General features: G+C 28.7%; 1 protein-coding gene and 1 long non-coding RNA gene across 2 annotated transcripts in view; one reads left to right on the forward strand and one right to left on the reverse strand.

The window, feature by feature from the left end:
• LOC124418800 overlaps nt 1-20,117 on the forward strand; it is a 72,313-nt gene that overhangs the window by 25,208 nt on the left and 26,988 nt on the right. The gene's annotated exons all lie outside the window — the stretch shown is intronic.
• LOC111684005 (protein lozenge) overlaps nt 9,088-20,117 on the reverse strand; it is a 28,587-nt gene continuing 17,557 nt past the window's right edge. The window contains exons 4-5 of the mRNA XM_046946260.1: nt 17,633-17,938; nt 9,088-11,405 (exon numbers count right to left, since the gene is read on the reverse strand). Coding sequence (XP_046802216.1) covers nt 10,516-11,405; nt 17,633-17,938 — 1,196 coding nt within the window. The 3' untranslated portion in view covers nt 9,088-10,515. The remainder of the gene's footprint in view (nt 11,406-17,632; nt 17,939-20,117) is intronic.

Genomic DNA, 20,117 nt, shown 5'->3' on the forward strand with positions numbered 1-20,117 from the left:
ATTTAAGAACAACAACTGCCTACCGAATCTGATAAGCAAGGAGATAGGTTCTACCAAACCACAATGTCCATGGAAAATCGGTACAAAGGCAATAAGCTTCACGCATTGCATTCAGAGGTGATATCAATTAATATTGAGGCATTTTTTGCATTCCTTTTATAATTCATGAATCACAGGAATGTTGGTGAAGTCACAAGATCACCGTGTGAGAATATAGAAGACAGTCTGGAAGCAACATGCCTGTGGACATCACAAGTTCCGAATTAGAGTCAGATTCGGACGACAAATTGCGTCTACAATTTAAAAGAGTGCGATTTGCTATTCCTGGTCAATCAACAACATAAGAAACTTACTTACATATATTCGGCGTTAAAGTCCTTTTTTTGAAGAGGACCATTTATGAGAGGTAGGGTCAATTATGGACTGATCCTCATAAATTTGGAGAATTTGATTCATATAAGACTTATTAATGTCGTATTTTTAAAGTAGATATGACTGTTAAAACTTTATTTCGGGGGGCGATTTGTAAGGGGGCTATGCGAAAACGTGGACCGATATTACCCATTTTCGATACCAAACAAACCATACTTATAAGAAAAATATTTCATCTCTCTAGCTCTTTCCGTTTGGACTCTATCGTGCTTTCAACATATAGACGGCTAGAATTTAATATGGACTCAGAATAAATAATATTTCAATGTGTCACAAACGGAATGACAAGGCCAATATACCCCAAATCTTCTTGGATTGTGGGTATAAAATTCTCATGAAACATTTCACTTTTACGACTTACCTATCATTCCTAAGAAGTTCATATCTTTTAGAAAGTTGTTTATTAAGATCTTAGGAACATTTTTGCAGTTGGTTGTTTTCTTAACTTTTAAACGGTTTGCTACTTATAGACCTGAACAAGGAAAACAAATTAAAAAACATTACTTTTTGCGATTCTGATCATGTAGAGAACATTTTTTTTCTTTTTTGTGACAAGAGCAACAACATTCTCTCAGAGAGTAAATCAAAATTCCGTACAGAGTTTATGTTCGGAATTTTTTAGAATGAAAACGATGCACCAAATCATTGGGGTCTTATAATTAAAAAATGCATGACTTTAGGCAAAACTGAAGACAAGGCCTTCCTCTCCATGGTCTTTTATCGTAAAGATCCGTATATGGTTATTTTTTTCGTGTTGCACTGTGTCGTTAAATAAAGTATTAGATTAAAAGAAGATTCAAATATAAATTGCTTAAAAATTGATTTTTAACTTCAGTTAAGATATTTTTGGTAATTGTTTAAAGAATTAGAAATTGTTTAAGGTAATAAAATCATTTTTAAAATTTAAAGTACTTTTTAGACTTGAGTTGAAACAAATATTGTTAAATTTTGTTTGAGATCTTTCTTTCTGTATTACAAACTATATAGAACGATAAATAGAGCAGTAGAGATTTAATATTGAACATAAATATATTCACAAGTATCTTTTATAATAAAAGCCATTTTGTAACAATTGCCAAATGATTTGCAATAGAATGAAATAAAATTAACAAGAATTATAATTGCAAAATTAGTATAAATGAAACCTTAGAAAATCTTTTATAAAATTTTTGTATTGCAGTAATAATTATAATAATAATAATAAAATATGGAAATTAAACACAAACAAAATCTATAAAAAACACAATAAAATTATTGCAAACATTTGCAATTACTTGTACATAAATAGAATAGATAATAAATAAATAAATTAAAGATTGAAAAACTACACAATAACAATAGACATGATGAACAACCACAAAAACAAAAAACTACAAAAAAAACACTAGTAAAATGTGCAAAAAGAGGCGGAGGATCATGTATGAAATTTTTTTGCGGTTTTTTACTCTGGCATTAATAAATTAACAATAAAAAACATTATTTGCATTTTATTTTAAACACCACAAATAAAAACAGTTAACAAACACCCAAGTACTTGCGAACATATGTAAATATTTGCACACACACATACATATGTATGTAAATAAACGAGTTGCATGCCAAAAGTCATTATAATTCATAGAAATGATTTAATTCTAGAGCAAAGATATGGGTATATAAATTTTTGACTATTTTTTTCTAGAGGACTTTTTAGCCCGCCCTCGTTTGTGTTTGCATTTAATACAAACCTTAAGCAATGTGCCTAAAGTAACACGAAATATTTTACAATTCACTGAACATACTCATGCCCTCGTCTACTCGTCATCATTGGTGTCAGTCAGTATTGTGTAGGGGTGTTTGAGAAAAGGTCTGCCACAGAAAACTCTTTGGGGATCCAAAATAATATGTGTTTGAACTGGTGTTTGTTTTTTGTAAAACTTAAGAATTTCGTTGTTTTAGTTGAATATTTTGAAATTATTGAGTTTTTTTTTTGTCGTATAGTCATACAAGTTTCAATTTATTTAAAGATCTCAAGAAGCCCCACAACAATTGAACAACAATATTGATTGTTGTGATGGTGATGGTTGGTAATTTTATGCCTTTTGAAAAAGGAGATGGAAACGACATTGATGATGTTAAGAAGATGATCTGATGAGGAAAAAAAAGAAGTAGGAGAAAATATTGGCGTTGGCAATATTCTTGTTTATGTTTTTTTTAGTTTTTATGGTTGGGGTCTGTTTTAAAATATAAGGATTCGGGGTTTAAACTTGGTTTTCTGTGAAAGATGCTGAATCTTATTTAAACTTTTTTAAAGCATCCATGGATCGACCATGACCAAAAAACTTATCTTACCAGTACATTTTATAAGTTAGGAGTCATGGATAGGAATATTGCCAAAAAGATCAGTGTTCAAAGACCTAACCTAATTAGAGACTTTCATCAATCGTATTTCCCAATTTGAGTGAACAATGTCATCGTTAGTAGATTTTAAGATAGCATTAACTGAATACTCTCCTAGAGTTAAGGTTTACATCATATGGGTACCAGGCCACTTGGTAGTAGTCGGCAACGAAAATGCGAACTCAATAACTTTAAAGGGAAAGCAGCTCTCGGCATTTTACCTGACAAACGAAAAACCATTCGACACAACAAACATTAAATTAAAAATGTGGGAATCCCATAAGGCCTCTTGGAATAATGAAACAGTAGGTAGAACCACAAAGATCCTATGGTAACCTTGATGAGTGTAAGACCAGAAAATGAGCAAGTCTAAAGTTAATATGATGGTACTTATTCTAAGTGGATACACAGGTTTAAGAGCACATCAATGCAAAATTGTACGTGCTGATTCAGTCGAATGTAGAGCATGTGGAGAGAACAGTGAAACTCTGAAGCACTTTCTTTGCAACTATCAGGTATTCGTCGAAGTTAGATCCAAATATCTAACAATAACTAACACTGATTTGAAAATTCTAAGGAATTACGCCCAGGAAATTGAGTTTCTAAACATTGACTATTGAAAGTGTATGTTTATTCTGAAATGAAGTAAGCTTTAGAGAAGTCATCAACGTAACACGTCTTAGAAGAGGACTGACAATACGTGTTCATATAATACTAAGGAATATTTAGCCTTCGAGGTTATTGAAGAGAAACTGCTCATGGTAACCTTCAAAGCCACCAAAAAGTTGTTTCGGATACCTATGACAAAAAATGAGAAAAGAACTGAAAAAGAATAAGGGGACAACTGTGCTTTCTTTTGAATAGTAAATGTTCTTTCCAATCAATTTCGGATATATGAATCGATTGTGATCACTAACACATAGACTCTTAATGTATGAGGATCATTAAACACATAATGAGGATCATTAAAAAATGTCATTAAGGGTAAGCGATTTGAGCTACAAGTGTGAACATTGTCCTGATGTTAGAATTACTACAATAGATAACTGTTTTAGAAGGTGAAGATCGAGCGCTATTTGACAAACTACTAATTAGCGTGCAGAACAACTTTGAGACACAAACTCCTATCAAAGAGAACAATAATTCTTCGATTTTGAATCTTATTCAAGGAACAGCGACGAAAATTTACGAACATTTTATTATCATCAGTGTGATTAACATACGATTAGCACGAACCTGTTAAACTCCATTCTTTCTCACAACCTTTGCTTTGCTTCAGAAATAGTGTTGAATCCCATAAGAATTCATTTTTCGATTATTCTTTGATCAAGTTTTTTTCTGCATCTAAGCGTTAAGCTTCGTTTAACTAAACCAAGATTAATTAATCACCTAAAAACTGTCCTACAGATGCAGACAAAGTAGTATTCTTTAAAAAAAAATTAAAACAAAAACATCAATCGAATCTTTATACTGCAACCAATATTTATACTTTTATTACAATTTTTTCTACACATTTCAATTTTTTTCACTTTTAACAGCAACTTGATGCCAAACGTACAGTAGGACACATGGACATCATTTTAACATCGGTTGATCACAAGCTTAACTAAAGTCTAAATTGTCAACAACAATGATCTACAAATACTTGTGATGACGAAGAGCGACAACGACGACGAAGTCGACGAGTGTTGCAAGTATTAACGGGCATGTGAATACTTAACTTACAAATATTAAAAAAAAACAAAATTTGTATAAAGGAACGTGTGTAAGTGTGTACGTGTAGTACACGATCGATCATCATACATGTCATCAGTCATGTGTAAAATTGTAGAGACTTGAAAAGTTTCAACTTTACAACTGGTATTTTGCATGTTAGTTTGGCACAAAATTAACCTTAAAATGGGAAAAACGTTTTTCTTAAATCAAGAAAACCCTAATTTAAGTTTTTTTCAATCAAAGTGATCTTATATTGCATTTATTTTTAAAATTTTCGTTTCGATTAAATCTCAAATGTATTCTTGATTTGAGATAAAAATAAGGATAATTTAAAAATACAATTAATCCCAACATGGGCGATTCGTACTTGATTATAGAACATTTTAATAAAATCTTAATTACAAAAAAATATTTCAATTGCTTAAAAGTTCTAATAAGATTCAAAAGGGATTTAGCTCAGTTTGATATGATATTGTAATGATCTAAGTCTTTCAACATGTTGCTGTAATCAAAAAATATCAAATCATTTGCCAACAGTTTAAGGGTTAAAGCAATTTTCTAACTTGATCCATAAGCCAGCAAAAAAGAAAGAGTTTGTGTAACTAGAGAATATTTAACCATGCATGGGTACGCATTCAAAAAAATAAGAAATAAAATTTAAAAAAAAGTCAAGCAAAAGAAGGGCTTCTTCTCTATAGAACACAAAACTATAAACAAGCAACACGCGCTTTATAATCACAAGACGAAACTTAAAAAGGGGAACATTTTTGCAACATCATTGTCAACGTGTACTGTTGCAGCCTGCCTGTAACTGATCCTACGCATCGTTGACAATTTTTACTCTGTCGAAGAGGAATTGTAACAGAAGAAAAGAAAGAGAGAGAGAGAGAGAGGATGAAAAAAAGAAGAAGTATAAAAAGTCATTGTGCGTACATTTGATCACCTTGCGGTAAAAAAAAAATTACAACAAAACAAAAAAAGAATTGATAATAAACTTTCTAACATTTAGTAGTTTTAAAGCTGATCGTAGGTGATCGTATGTTTGCGTTTTGCATGCGATTGCAGTAATCAAGCTCATAATAAAGTTCTTCTAATGTAACATTAAACTCTCTAATAAACTCTTTGTAAGACATACTCCAGTAAATTTGTACATTTTGCTTTTATTTATGAAATCCCTTACAACTGACTGACTTGGCAGTTAGGCTGTTGTGTAGTAAGTGTTTCCAAAGCATCGACAGGGTGGCCAAGATTGTTAATTGTGATAGCTGAATGAACTTCTGTAATTCTATGATGGTGGTCTAAGATAAATTATTAAAGGAAAAATAGAAAACAAAAATTAACTTCTATCAAGCTACTTTAACACTTTAAACTGAAAGCAAATTTTGTTATTCGATAACGATCGAAAATCTTTTTAGATGTTCTATTGAGATTACGAATCTCTTATTGAAAGACTTGGCAAATGTCTTAGTTTTGCCCTCTTTTATATGGAAAAATCTATAATTATCAAAACCGCATACAAATTCTCGCAAATAAAATTTCTTATTCTTTCTATAACAACAACAACAAAACAGCAAAAAAATATTGAAACAATAATAGAATTAATATGAACTTGATTTCATAAACATGTTATTGCTTTTACGTATTTACACGTGTCTGAAACATGAATCATTTTTTTAAATTATAATAATATAAAATCTCTTGAACGTAAAGAATTAAATAAATTTGAAATTAAATTCTTATCGCATATCAGAACCGCATTTCAGAAAAAAAACACGATAACAAAAATACACCAACAAAACTCATAATAACTTTGGGATTTTTTTCTATATGTTGCCCTGCATCATAGGTGAGTGCTGGAGAGATTTTTATAAAATTTATTAAACATTTTTGAAAAAAAATTTTGATTAGGAATGGCTAGAAACTTAGATGTGTGTATTAAGAAGTGATAAGAGATTGCAATCTCGTTAACATTAATATAACAAAAATAGAACTAGTGAAATGACTAGTTCTTGATGGTTAGAGACAAATTTCAGTTTCAACATTTTACATAAGGCGGGTCTGAAACGATTTCTGGTTATTTTAATTAAATAAATTTATGAATTTTTGTATAAATATGTTAAATTGTTTAGATTATAAAGATAGTTTGTTTAAATTTATGGTATTTAAATCTATGGTGTATCTGAAGGTTTTGAGTTTTCAATCGATTCTAAAGATTTTAGTAAAAGTTTAATTTTAATTAGAGAATAATACTATCACCTAAAAGTGCTAATATTTTTATAAAAATCAGACAAGCGCAACACATTTAACTATAGGGTCAAAGGTCAAGTTTATATAAAACAGATTTTTCTTTAGAGAATTTTGTGTATAACACAGTTTTCCTTAAAAAAGTGTATAACAGATGTTTCTTTACAACTGATTTTTGTATCACACATTTTTGTACAAATATATTTTGTATTATAAATGTGTTTATAAAAAATGTTTGTATAACAGAATTTTTTCTGTATAACACATTTTTCTATAGACCAATTTTTGTATAACATTTCTATGGAAAATATTTATTATACATTTTCTATAGAACTAAATGTTTGTATATTACATTTTTCTATAGGAATATTTCTTTAGAACACTTTTTACAGAAAAATGTGTGTATAACACATTTTTCTATAGAAATATTGATATATAAAGGATACTTCTGTTGTATAACACTTTTATTACACATTTTCTATATAAAATTGTGTATAACGGATTTACCATTAGAAACATTTATCTTTAACACATTTTTCTTTGGAAAATTGTTTGTATAACACATTTTTCTATAGGTATATTTTGTGTACAACACACTTTTATACAACTACTATGTGTATAACACATTTCTTTATACAAATATTTGTGCTTAAAAGATACTTCCATAGAAAATTTGTATAAAACATCTTGTATAACTTTTTTAGTGCACATTTTCTTTAAAAAAATCTGTATAACAGATTTTTCGATAGAAAAATTTGCCTATAACTCATTTTTCTTTAGAAAATGTTTTGTATAACACATTTTTCTACAGGAATATTTTTGTATAACACTTTTTTTTACAAAAAATTACTATATAACACATTTTTCTATAGAAATATTTGTGCATAAAGGATACCTCTATTGAGAATTTGGGTAAAACATCGTGTATAACACTTTTATTACACATTGTGTATAACAGATTTTGAATTTGAAAAATTTGACTATAACTAAATTTTCTACAGAAAATTGTTTATTTAACATACTTTTCTATAAAAACATTTGTGTATAAAAGATATTTTTATAAAATATCTTGTATAACACTTTTATTACACATTTTATATAAAAAATTGTATAGCAGATTTTTTACCAGAAAAATTTACAAATAACTACAGAAAACACATTTTTCTAAAAAGACTATTCACGTATAACACATTTTTCAACAGAAAATTGTTTATATAACAGATTTTTCTAGAGAAATATTTGTGTCGAAATGACACAAATTGTAAAACATCGTATATAGCACTTTTATTACACATTTTCTATTAAAAAAATATTGTATAACAGATTTTTCTATAGAAAATTTTTTAAATACTCATTTCTCTACAGAAAATTGTTTATATAGCACATTTTCTATTGGAATATTAGTGTAAAACACAATTTTTACAGACTGACACATTTTTTGTATAACAGAATTTTCTAAATAAAAATTTGTGTATAACAGATTTTCAAACTGTCAAGTAAGGTTTTCTTGAAAGAATGTGTGTATCAGTTTTTTTTCTTTAAAAAATTTGTGTATAACAGTTTTTTTCTTGAAAAAATTGTGTATAAAAGTTTTTTTCTTGAAAAAAATTGTGTATAACAGTTTTTTTCAATTTTGTATAACAGTTTTTTTTTAATTTTAAAAAATTCTATATAACACTTTTTCCTAAATCAAAACACATTTTTGTTTAGTTTTATTGGGATATTTTAAAAAATTACTTTAATTATTTATTAAAATTATTTAAATTTAAAAAAATTAAATATTTACAACAAATTAAAAATAACTACAAAAAATTTAAACAACAAATATTTTATAAACTAAAAACTAATCTTAGAATCTAGTACACAGTCCTTTTTCATTATATTATATAAATACACAATTATGAGAAAATTTTCATTTCAAAATAGCAAGAAAGAAAATTTTGAATTAAAAATAGTATAAAATCTAGAAACGTAAATAAATAATTTTAAACAAGAATTTGTTCATATTTTTTTCATTTCATTTGAAAATAAATTATTGAGTTTTAAGTACAAGAAGAAGAAATAATATAAAATAAAACCGCAGGAAAGTTTTATTTTATTTGAAATTATACAAACATGCATTTCTTTAATGTATTTATAACAATTTATACAAGTAAATTGTTAATCTGATCCAATTTTTTTATATATAATTACTTTGTTGTAATTGTAGTTTGTTGTTTTTATATAGTGTTATATATTTTCTTTTTATTTAATTCCATTTTTTATAAAGAATTATTAATCATATATTGTTTTTAATTATTTGTATTTTTAGTTTGATTTGTTGTTGTTGTTTTTTTTTACATTTAAATATACATTTATAAAATTATATAGAATTTATAACTAACTAAATTATTTATTATTTAAACGTAATTTTATTTTGAAACATTTATTTAATCAGTTTTTGGATGAAAGTTTATTTAAGGAAACTTGTTTAGGTTTTTTAAGCAATTTTTGTTAAATAACTTGTTAATTGTAAAGAACTTTTCTTTAGAATTTTTATTGCAAAAGTTTAACAGAGTTGAAGCCAAAAACTATTAAGTCAATAGTTTTTATTCTTTAGCTGTACAAGGGTTTTGAAATTACAATTGTTTTTTTGGCATAATTCTGTCTTTTTCTCTATTGCTGCAGTCCAATTTAAAAAAAAAAATAAAAATTTTATTTTACCCTTTAAAAAAATATTCACTTAATGTGGGAATTCAACCTTTTGACCTTCGGGGTCAAAGGTCAAGTTTTTATATATTAAACATTTAGCTAATAATTTAGTCTTTTTCAATGGATCTTGATGAAATCTTGCAACCTTGAAAAATATGTCATGATCACTGAATATTCTTAAGTTCTAGTGAAAATTAACCCATAACAGTCCTTGTGAATATAATACGGTTCCTCTTTAAAAACTTTTTAAGTCTGAAATTTAACTTCTTTATGATGTTTTTTCAAAGATTTAGAATTTTTGGTTTATGATTAACCTTAGATAATTATGTATGTTATGAGAATTAAGATTACATTTTAGTCAAAATTAACCCTTTGATGTACCTGAAAATAAATACTTCTCGAAAAAACTCTTTAATAAAAATATGAAAATCATTTTGTAATGAATTGTCTGATATTCTAAAACTTAAGTAATTGATCAAACAGCTTGAATATGGACCGGAATCAGTCACACACGATATTTAGCAGCCGCGTGTGTCTTGCAAGTTTCATAGTCATCTCTAGCTCACTCTGTGGTCGAAAACCCTGATTTCAATATAAACAGATTCCACAATGTTCCTATAGAAACTTCATTATGTCGGCACATGATTCTGCTAAAATAACGCCACCTGTAACTCTAATTAACACGTTTTTAAAAACATACTTTTCCCCCTGCTTCTCCAACAAAGCTCTATAATTTTTTGTAAACCGATTCTATTTTATCGCGAATATTCTAAAAATTCATGCAATTTCATTGAGTATGAATAAATAGAAGCATACTTATAGGCATTCATTGAAAAATATACATATTACAAGACTATCCTTTTCTCCTAGTAAATCTTTTGATTAAATAATTTTTCAAATTTTGTGTTTTTTTGTAATTTTGTTTTTACATTCATTCCATTTCATTTATTAGTTTTTTTTAAAGCAAATAGTAGTAGTTACTTAAATTAATACGTATTCATACTAAATAGACTCTTAATTTAACTCTATATGTACATAAGTCTTACAATTTTGTCACTGAGGCCATGAAGTGGGCACATAGGGTCGCCACACTTCTTCTCCCTCTCTCGAGGCATGAGTATGTTGATCATTTGTTACACCCGATGATGCAACACTAACACCACCACTGCCCACTACATTAACTTCAGTTGCGGGATCCGTTAAATGTGTTTGTCTTTGTTCTGCATCTAGATTCGCTGGATCTGTTACTACCACATGAGTATGAGGATCACTATTCATTATGCCTCCTGCACCTGCAGCATTATTGTTATTTTGCATTTGTTCTTCGTGATCCGAGGTGCCAATACCGATCTCTATGCTTGAACGATTACCGGAAAGGGAACTAATAGTGAGAGCATTTTCTCCACCTAAATATTGTTCGATCTTATCGGTGCCATGTAGGTGTAAGTGAATTTCATTTTGATTATAGGTGGATATTAGTTGAGGATACAGTACCATTGTGTGCGCTGTATGAGCTGAGTATTGTGGTTGACCCGCACAACTGCCATATTGATAATTATTATAACCATTAGACCAGTTGTTATAGGAAGAATAACCCGCCGCTGCTGCATTATAAGAATCATATTCATTTTTCGGTACCGTGCTATAGTTGGGACTACAAATCGGCGCCTGAACATGCGGCACTATGGCACTGGGATGATAATCGCTGGTCGGACAATAGGGTTGCATATCGGTGAGCACGGTTGGCAAGTGTAAGTTGGCGGGATCGGTGGTGAGACTTTCATAGCCGCTGTAAGCGGAATTTGTGGCAGCTGCTGTAGCAGCTGATGGCGGTGGAGGTGGTGGCAAGTGATGGGTATGATGAAAACTGGAATAGGCAGAGGCACTAGTCATGCTGCTGGAATAACCGGTCCATTCAGCAGCACCCATAAGGTTGTTGTTGTCTAAAAATATGGAAAAATTAAAAAATTTAATAAAATATTTAACTTTAATATTTTAAATTTAATACAGAATTTAATAAATGAACAGGAGAAGCCTTATTAGAACGGGAGTGAGAATGGTATTTTTTCAAATAATAAACATGTCATAAACATTATAAGCCATAATTTTACAAAAAAAATTATGTTAATTGAAAAATAATTTGACATAAGCTGCGATTCTAAGGTCGGTCCCTCAATGAAATTGATGACAGACAAGTAAAACATATAAACAAAAATGGCAACCTGCTGTGTCATATATAAAATATGCCACTCAATCCAAAGACACACATAACATAAACAACTAGAAAAATTATTAATTTAAAGAAAAAAGGGTTACATAACAACAGAGGAAAAAATATATACTTATATATTAAAAATTTGCTAAAAGAAAAGAGCATCTAAGAAAACACTTCTTAACAGGTGAGCTTAGCAAACTTACTTTGATTAATTATAAATCTTAAATTCTTTAACATTATTAATTATTTTAATTAAACAAACTAATTAATTTAATTATAAACAACACAAATTTTAATAAACTGTCAGAAGAAAAAAAAATTATATATCTTTACGCTGGCTTCAAAAGACCTTGCGTACATAACGTCAATTTAACCCATAATTGAAAAAATATTTTTTTTCTTCATTTTCATCCCCTTGTTTCTTTACAATAATAAAGACAACATTTGCCGCTTGTAGCCCATGAAGGATGAATGACGTCGACTGACTCTACCTTTATAGATTTAAGGCAATTTTATACCATAATCACTGTTGAAACTAAAACTAGCATTTATCACATTTTAATGTTTCAATTAGTATGAAAATTTTCCTGCTAATATGAACTACAGTATTTTTTTTTAACCCCTTGTATAAAATGTTGTTAAACAAACTGCAGTGAGCTAAACCTTAAGCGGCGGCCACGCACATTTTAATATTTTTGTATTTGTACGCCCCTCATAATCATCATTATTCACGTCATCGACATCAAACGTAATTTTGAAGGGTTACACTGAAAGAATAATGAGTTGTTTCTAGATTACTTGCAAGTACTTTAGGTAAAAATTTTACTTGTACTGTACACGAAGTGAACTAGAACTAAACTAGAACTGAACTAGAACTAAACTAAAACTGAACTAGAACTAAACTAGAACTAAACTAGAACTGAACTAGAACTGAACTAGAACTAAACTAGAACTGAACTAGAACTGAACTAGAACTGAACTAGAACTGAACTAGAACTGAACTAGAACTGAACTAGAACTGAACTAGAACTGAACTAGAACTGAACTAGAACTGAACTAGAACTGAACTAGAACTGAACCAGAACCAGAACTGAACTAGAACTGAACTAGTACTGAACAAAAAACTGAACTAGAACTTAATTTTTTCAAGTGTATATTTGCAAAGTCATTACAATATCCATATAAATATTTCATTGTATGTTGCAGTATAAATGTCTAAATAAATTATTATGTTGTACATAATATAGTTGTTCTGGCTACTGTAGTGCCACCAACTTTTCATTTCTTTCCCTGTGTTCGTCCATCCGTCCGTCTTTAGGTTTTCCCATAAACAATTTTATTCTATGGCCGACTTCTACTTTCAAGGATTGCAAAAACAATAATAAACGAAAAATAGTATGCAAGAGGCAACATATAATTTTCATGTTGCAAGTACATACATTTATTTACTGTCAACATGTTGAGCCTTGTTTTTTTGTTTTATTCCAAACAAATTAAATTTTTTTCAAAGCAAATTTACCGCTAAGATTGTGTTTTCTTTGCCCGTTTAAAGCACAAAGTTTATTTGTTTTTTTTTTTTTTTTTTTTGAATGCGTGTGTCCTTTTTTGTTTCTTTTTTTGTGATTAATTTAACCTTCAATTGACGTTTGATAATTGCAAAGGACTCTCTGTTGTTCATTTTCCCATTACAACATTTTTTTCCAACGTTTTAATGATTATGTTGTCATTTGTTGTTGTAAATTGCTAACAAATGTCTATTGTTTTTGCTCGTTGAAGGGGAACCTTCAATTAATTATAATTGTAATTAGTTTGATATCCTTTCATCGATTCCCTTAATAAAGAGGGATTGTTGCAATGTGTCCTGCTGTGTACAAGAGTTTTTCAATTTTGATTTTTTGTGGTATGAGTAGAGAGAGAGAAAGTGGTCAATGTTTTGCCCTAAAGATTACTATTTGTTAAAGGATGTATTAAAGTTAAAAACCGAGTCTTTAAGTTATTAACACAAAGGTTTATTATAAGATCTTTCTAAACATTTTTCTTTAAACATGTGATCAATGTGATCACAAACTTTTTATAATTTATTTAAATGTAAATCAATACCGGATATTAACAATTTAACACCTTATTGAAAGATAATAATAAAAATTTGTAAAATCTTCTCATCATCATAATAAAAATGATCATCTTCGCGCGACCATTTTTTTATATATATAAAAGAAAAATTGAAGACAAAAAAATTAAAAAAGAAACCATAAACAGTTCCCACTAACACATTATGGACACTTCTGCATCCTCACAAAATTTATTGTTGATTATTCTTTTTGTTTGTAACCAAACTTCTGGCCAAACAGTCCACTTATTTGGTCATAAATTACACCATACTGTACGAACGAACCTACTAAAAAATTGTTTTGGTATTTGTAATTTAAAATGGTGTTGTAAAAAAAGACTTAATATCCAGGAACGGAAGTTGGACTGCGGTTTTGCAAAAATAATGATAAACAAAAAAAAAAAAAAAAATAAATAATAATAGATTTAATGTTTAAGTTTCCATTCTTTCCAATCTCATTGCTTAAGAATTGAAACAAAATTTTCTTTTAAATGAATTTGTTTGCGTTTTTTGATTGGTGGTGTTAATAAGGTGGTTTACAGAAGAAGCTATATAGGTTCAAAGTTAATTCAAGCCTATCATTATAATAGTTTGAAAAGAAAAGTTCTTAGTTCTTGAAAAGCATAAGTTATCGCAGTAAATTCAATTAAGAGGCCACTTACTTTCAACTGCATGTCGGAGAACTTTCAGACGATGCCTGTTTGAGTACCCGAAATATGTTATAAGAAAAGATATTCCAATTAAAAACTTTATTTTTTGATCCACATTCACATTAAGCTAGAGTTCTCTGTCGATTTTCAGAGAACTCTTTACCGATGCCTAATTTATTTTTATATATAACAACATATATGCTCTTGTATAATATATAATATAAATCGAGAAAAGTTAAAAAAAAAAACACATTTGAGAAAAGTTTTTTTTTTCACAACAAATAGCTCTCTTACAAGCTATATTGCTCTCTTATATTAAAACCAAGAACTCTATGGAAACTGTCAAACAACTTTCTGTCGATGTCTGATTTAATAACAATATTAAGCAAGATATCTCATCTAGAAGGCTCTTTGTCCATATCTAGATTTAATATAAATAAAATTTGATTAAGTATCCAGATGTTTAAATATAATTTAATATTTACTATTCACAACTTTTCGCCGCACCCTTTATGAAAAACATCGTGTTAAAGTTCATTGGTTTTCGTTTATTTATCTTCTTTTCCCATCTAGTACTACAACATTGAGGCATTTAAATAGCTACCAAAAAATAAACTTATTACATTTTGAAATACATTTCCGTTTTTGGTCAAAAGAGAAACAGTGGCTTTCTTTTCAAAAAAAAAGCAATCTTCTTCTAAAGTGTTGGCAAGAACTCTAAACTGTCTTGTCAAAGTTTGAAAGAAGAGAACTTAACTGCTTAAGAAATTTGCATTTTTTTTCTACGGATTTGGCAAATATGTTTGCCATATTTGGAACATTGATTGGTTGTACTTTAAACAAACTACAGGCAAATTATTTAACATTGACATGTTAATGATTTGAGGTTTTAAAAACATTTGTTTTAAAACAAGGGATTAAAAAAATTACATATTAAGTTTTTTTCTTCTTATAAATCTTTCTTTCAAATCATGTACTTACTAAAACACTTTTACTCATTTAGTTTTAAGAAAGCAAAAAAAAAAAAAAAACTATTCAACTGGCTTTTTTCCAACAGCTGCCCAGTTTTTTAACCACATTTCGATTGATTTGCGGCTTTTCCTACTGTTTTAAATAATTTTTTGTTAAAGTTTTGAAACTTATTTTTGTCTACATTTTGTTGGAAAAAAACTGATTTAAATCCTTTTTTTGGCTTTTAAATATTGACCCATTTAAACTTATGTTGTTATTGTCGGCCATTTATAATAATTTGTAACATATGTTTTTTGCTCAACTAGAATTGTTTGCTTTTAAACTTCTTGGAAATTTGTGTATTTTTATTAAACATTATAATTTTATTAACAGTTAAAGGAATTTCCGGTCTTGTTTTAAAATGAGGCTTTAATATGGATGATTTTTTTAAATTTAATGTTGAAGGCGGTTAACACCATTAAGTTAGCGAACATGGCCTATAGTGTTGACTTTAAATCACTCTATAGTCTTGGTGATAGATCAGTCAATAGTTTTGACTATATGTATATGCATTCTATAGCCTTTACTATGACAATCTAAAGTATTGACTATGGATCATAATCATGGTTCATATATCTATATTATAGAGACTTTAATATAGAGCATTCTTGACTATGCATCCGTCTATAGTATTGACTATAGATCAGACTATAGTCTTGACTATAGATCATTCTATAGTCCTGAATGTAGATCAGTCTATAGACTTAATTATAGATCGATCTATAGTCTTGACTATAGATCAGTTTTTAGTCTTGACTATATATCAGTTTATAGCCTTGACTATTGTTCAGTTTATAGTCTTGACTATAGATCAGTCTAAAGTCTTAACTATAGATCAGTTTATAGTATTGACTTTAGATCAGTATATAATCTTGACTATAGATCAGTTTTTAGTCTTGACTATAGATCAGTCGATAGTCTTGACTATAGATCAGTTTATAATCTTGACTATAGATCAGTCTATAGTCATGGCTATAGATCAGTCTATAGTCTTGACTATAGATCAGTGTATAGACTTGACAATAGATCATTATATAGTCTTTACTATAGTGTGTAGTCTTGACAATAGATCAGTATATAGTCTTTACTATAGATCAGTGTATAGTCTTGACTACAGATCAGTCTATAGTCTTGACTATAAATCAGTCTATAGTCTTGACTATAGATCAGTCTATAGTCTTGACTATAGATCAGTCTATAGTCTTGACTATAGATCAGTCTATAGTCCTGACTATAGATCAGTCTATTGTCTTGACTGTAGATCAGCCTATAGTCTTGACTATAGATCGGTCTATTGTCCTGACTGTAGATCAGTCTATTGTCTTGACTGTAGATCAGCCTATAGTCTTGACTATAGATCAGTCTATAGTCTTGACTATAGACTAGTCTTGTCTTGTCAATGACTATAAATATAAATATTGATCTAGATCAATATTGAAATTGTTTAAATTAAATCTAGTTAATTAATTCTTCGAAATCTATTTATTAATAAAAATCTATTTAATATTGTGCAGGTAGGGTATGACTAAGTTTACCTTGACAAAAGTATTTTGTTTTTCTTTTCTACTAATTAATTTTTTGTGAGTGTGATCAATTAATTAACATATTTACATTTGTTTTTAATCTGATATTTTTTTGTTAAAAAAAAATCCGCTTAAATTTTGTTTTTGTTTTAAATTGTAAATGATTCAGTATTTTAGGCGCCACTAAAACTAACAAAAGTAACGATTGAAAATGATGATTAAGTTTAAGTTTTGTTTATATGTTTACTGTTAATAAAGTTTTTGGTTTTGTATTTGTTTTGTTAATTTTCTCGAATAATATTTAGATTTATATAGAAAAAAAAACATAACATTAAACATAAGTAATTAAAAATCTGCTAGAAAATGGAACTTTGGCATATTTATTTGAAACTTAATTCTAAAACCTTAATAAAAGTCCAACAATTTGATATCAAACCTAAATATTCATCATTAATAGAAATAATCCCAAAAAAATCAAAGTTGAAAGAAAGATGTTTTAAACCTAAATTAAGTTTTTAATAAACTTTTTTTCTCATTTTCACTCAAACACATTATCAACATTAATTCCCCCCCTTACGATCATCGATTAATTTTAAAACTTTCAAATAAAAATCAAAAAAGAAATTATTATTAACGTGATCATCATCATCAACTAACTTACCTTGTAAATGGGCTGCATTCGGTTTATAACCCTGACAATCTGAATTGATTGTACTACTCGTTGGTGAATGATTACCGACGCTGCCACCAATACCTCCCGTTAATTGCGGTAAACTACTACTGTTCGTACTCGAAGCCGATGTTGGTGTTGCTGCTGAATTAACAATTGAAGCAGCCGTAGCGGCGGCTGATGAGCGGGTAACACGATGTAATGAGCCCAATTCACGAAAATGACTGGTAAAGCTGGTATCGGGATAGGGACGTTGTGATAAGCCAAAACCACGAAAATGGGTGCCATTAGGAGGACCTAATAAAAAAAGGTAAAAAAAAATTATTATTTATAAGAATTTTAAAAACATTTCTTTACATAAAGTGTGAGTCTTTTTTTGTTTCTATATAAAAATGAAGACTTAAAACTGCTGCATAATTTATTACAGAAACAACACTAGGTACGAAGTACATTTTTTTTAAATAAAAAAACAACAGCTTTAATATAAAAATATAACATAAAACATTCATACCAATATTGTTAATGTTGTTTGTGTTTGTGTTTTTTTTTCCAAAAAACCGCAAACTGTGTTTTTTAATTTTTGTTTAAAAATAAAAATATATTGTATTTATATTGGGGCATTCAGAAAAAACAAGTACTGCTATAAAAATATTCTAAAATAGCAAAAACAAAAACGTAGTTTTAACTCAACTTTTCAAACACTTGCTGCTCTTATTACGAACAACAAAAAAAACCCTTTATTTCAAAACCAATCTTTTGTTACCAATTTAGGGTACAAAACATGAATACTTGTAGTTTTGCATGAGTTTCTCTTTCATTTCCGTTAATATCCTATCAGCTGACACACTAACCCAACCATTGAAGCAACCAATCAATAAGCAGATGAGATTTCCAATACAGAAACAATACAGAATATCCATTACACTTTGACTCAAACAAGTAAAGTGATCAATAGCAGGAGAAATATAAAAATTTTGTTTCAAAAATGTCTTCTAAGAAAAATAACCTTTTTTTGTTTAGTTAACACTTTAAAAAATGATCGTGTTAACTGAAGGACCGAGAAATAATCGCCCTTGAAATACTGTTTAAAATAAGAATGTTTTAGCATAATCTATTTGCATCAAACAAGTGATCGGCACCCATTGATATATTTTTTTTTTTCAATTCAAGAGTCAATCTGGTTGAAGTTTAATTTTTGTCGATTTTTAGTTTCGATCGATGGTTAGTATAATTTATGAGTTGACTGTTGATCATATTCAAAATTAAAAGTCGATCATTGACCTTATTTTAGGCTATAGACTAGTCTATAGTCTAGTCTAAAGTCTAGTCTACAGTCTAGTCTATCGTCCAGTCTATAGTCTAGTCTAGTCTAGTTTATAGTCTAGTCTCTAGTCTATAGTCTAGTGTATAGTCTGGTCTATAGTCTGGTCTATAGTCTGGTCTATAGTCTGGTCTATAGTCTGGTCTATAGTCTGGTCTATATTCTAGTCTAAAGTCTAGTCTATAGTCTAGTCTATAGTCTAGTCTATAATCTAGTCTATCGTCTAGTCTATAGTCTAGTCTATAGTGTAGTCTATAGTGTAGTCTATAGTCTAGTCTATAGTCTAATCTATAGTCTAGTCTATAGTCTAGTCTATAGTCTAGTCTATAGTCTAGTCTATAGTCTAGTCTATAGTCTAGTCTATAGTCTAGTCTATAGTCTAGTCTATAGTCTAGTCTATTGTCTAGTCTATAGTCTAGTCTATAGTCTAGTCTAAATTTTAGAGTCGATCGAACGTTAATCTTATTTCAGTTCAATTTAAGCTTCGATTTGATTCAATTTCAGAATCGATCTTATTTGGTCGTTAATAAATTTTACTAAAATTAAGAGTCAATTGGGTTCATATTAAGAATCGATCGTTGCACTTTTTATTGATCTGTATTTGGTTTAATTAATAAGTCGATCGTTGATTTTACATATGTATGTACATACATACTTCAATTGAAAATTTATTCTTTTATTAGTACACTTCTTTGAAAGCAAAACTCCCACCCTATTGATTTGAAGATTCGATTGATCTATTTGTTAAATTTAGGAGTCGATCGGTGATCCTATTTTAATTGAATTTAGGAGTCAATTTTGATAAATTTAAAAATTGAATTATATTGATGTCTTGAATTCAGAATAATTTCTTCGATCATTGATCTCTGCTTTATCTAATTTAAACGTATTATTGATTATTAAAATTGATTATTTATTATTCTAATTTATATTCACCGATCATTTACAGGAATTCAAAACGTAAACTTTTAAAACTAGTTGCATTATTTCTGAAATCGAATTCAATTTATAGTTCCAATCAGTTTCTCTAATGTTTAAAGCATATAGATTGTCAACCATTTTGCTTTTTTGGTCTTTAATAATTTTACAATGTCTGTTCAACGAAGTAGTATTTCCTCTAATTGTTGCACAACACTTGTTTCTTTTTGCCCTTTA

The sequence above is a fragment of the Lucilia cuprina genome, chromosome 3, assembly GCF_022045245.1.
Source record: "Lucilia cuprina isolate Lc7/37 chromosome 3, ASM2204524v1, whole genome shotgun sequence".
Classification (NCBI taxonomy): Eukaryota; Metazoa; Arthropoda; class Insecta; order Diptera; family Calliphoridae; genus Lucilia; species Lucilia cuprina.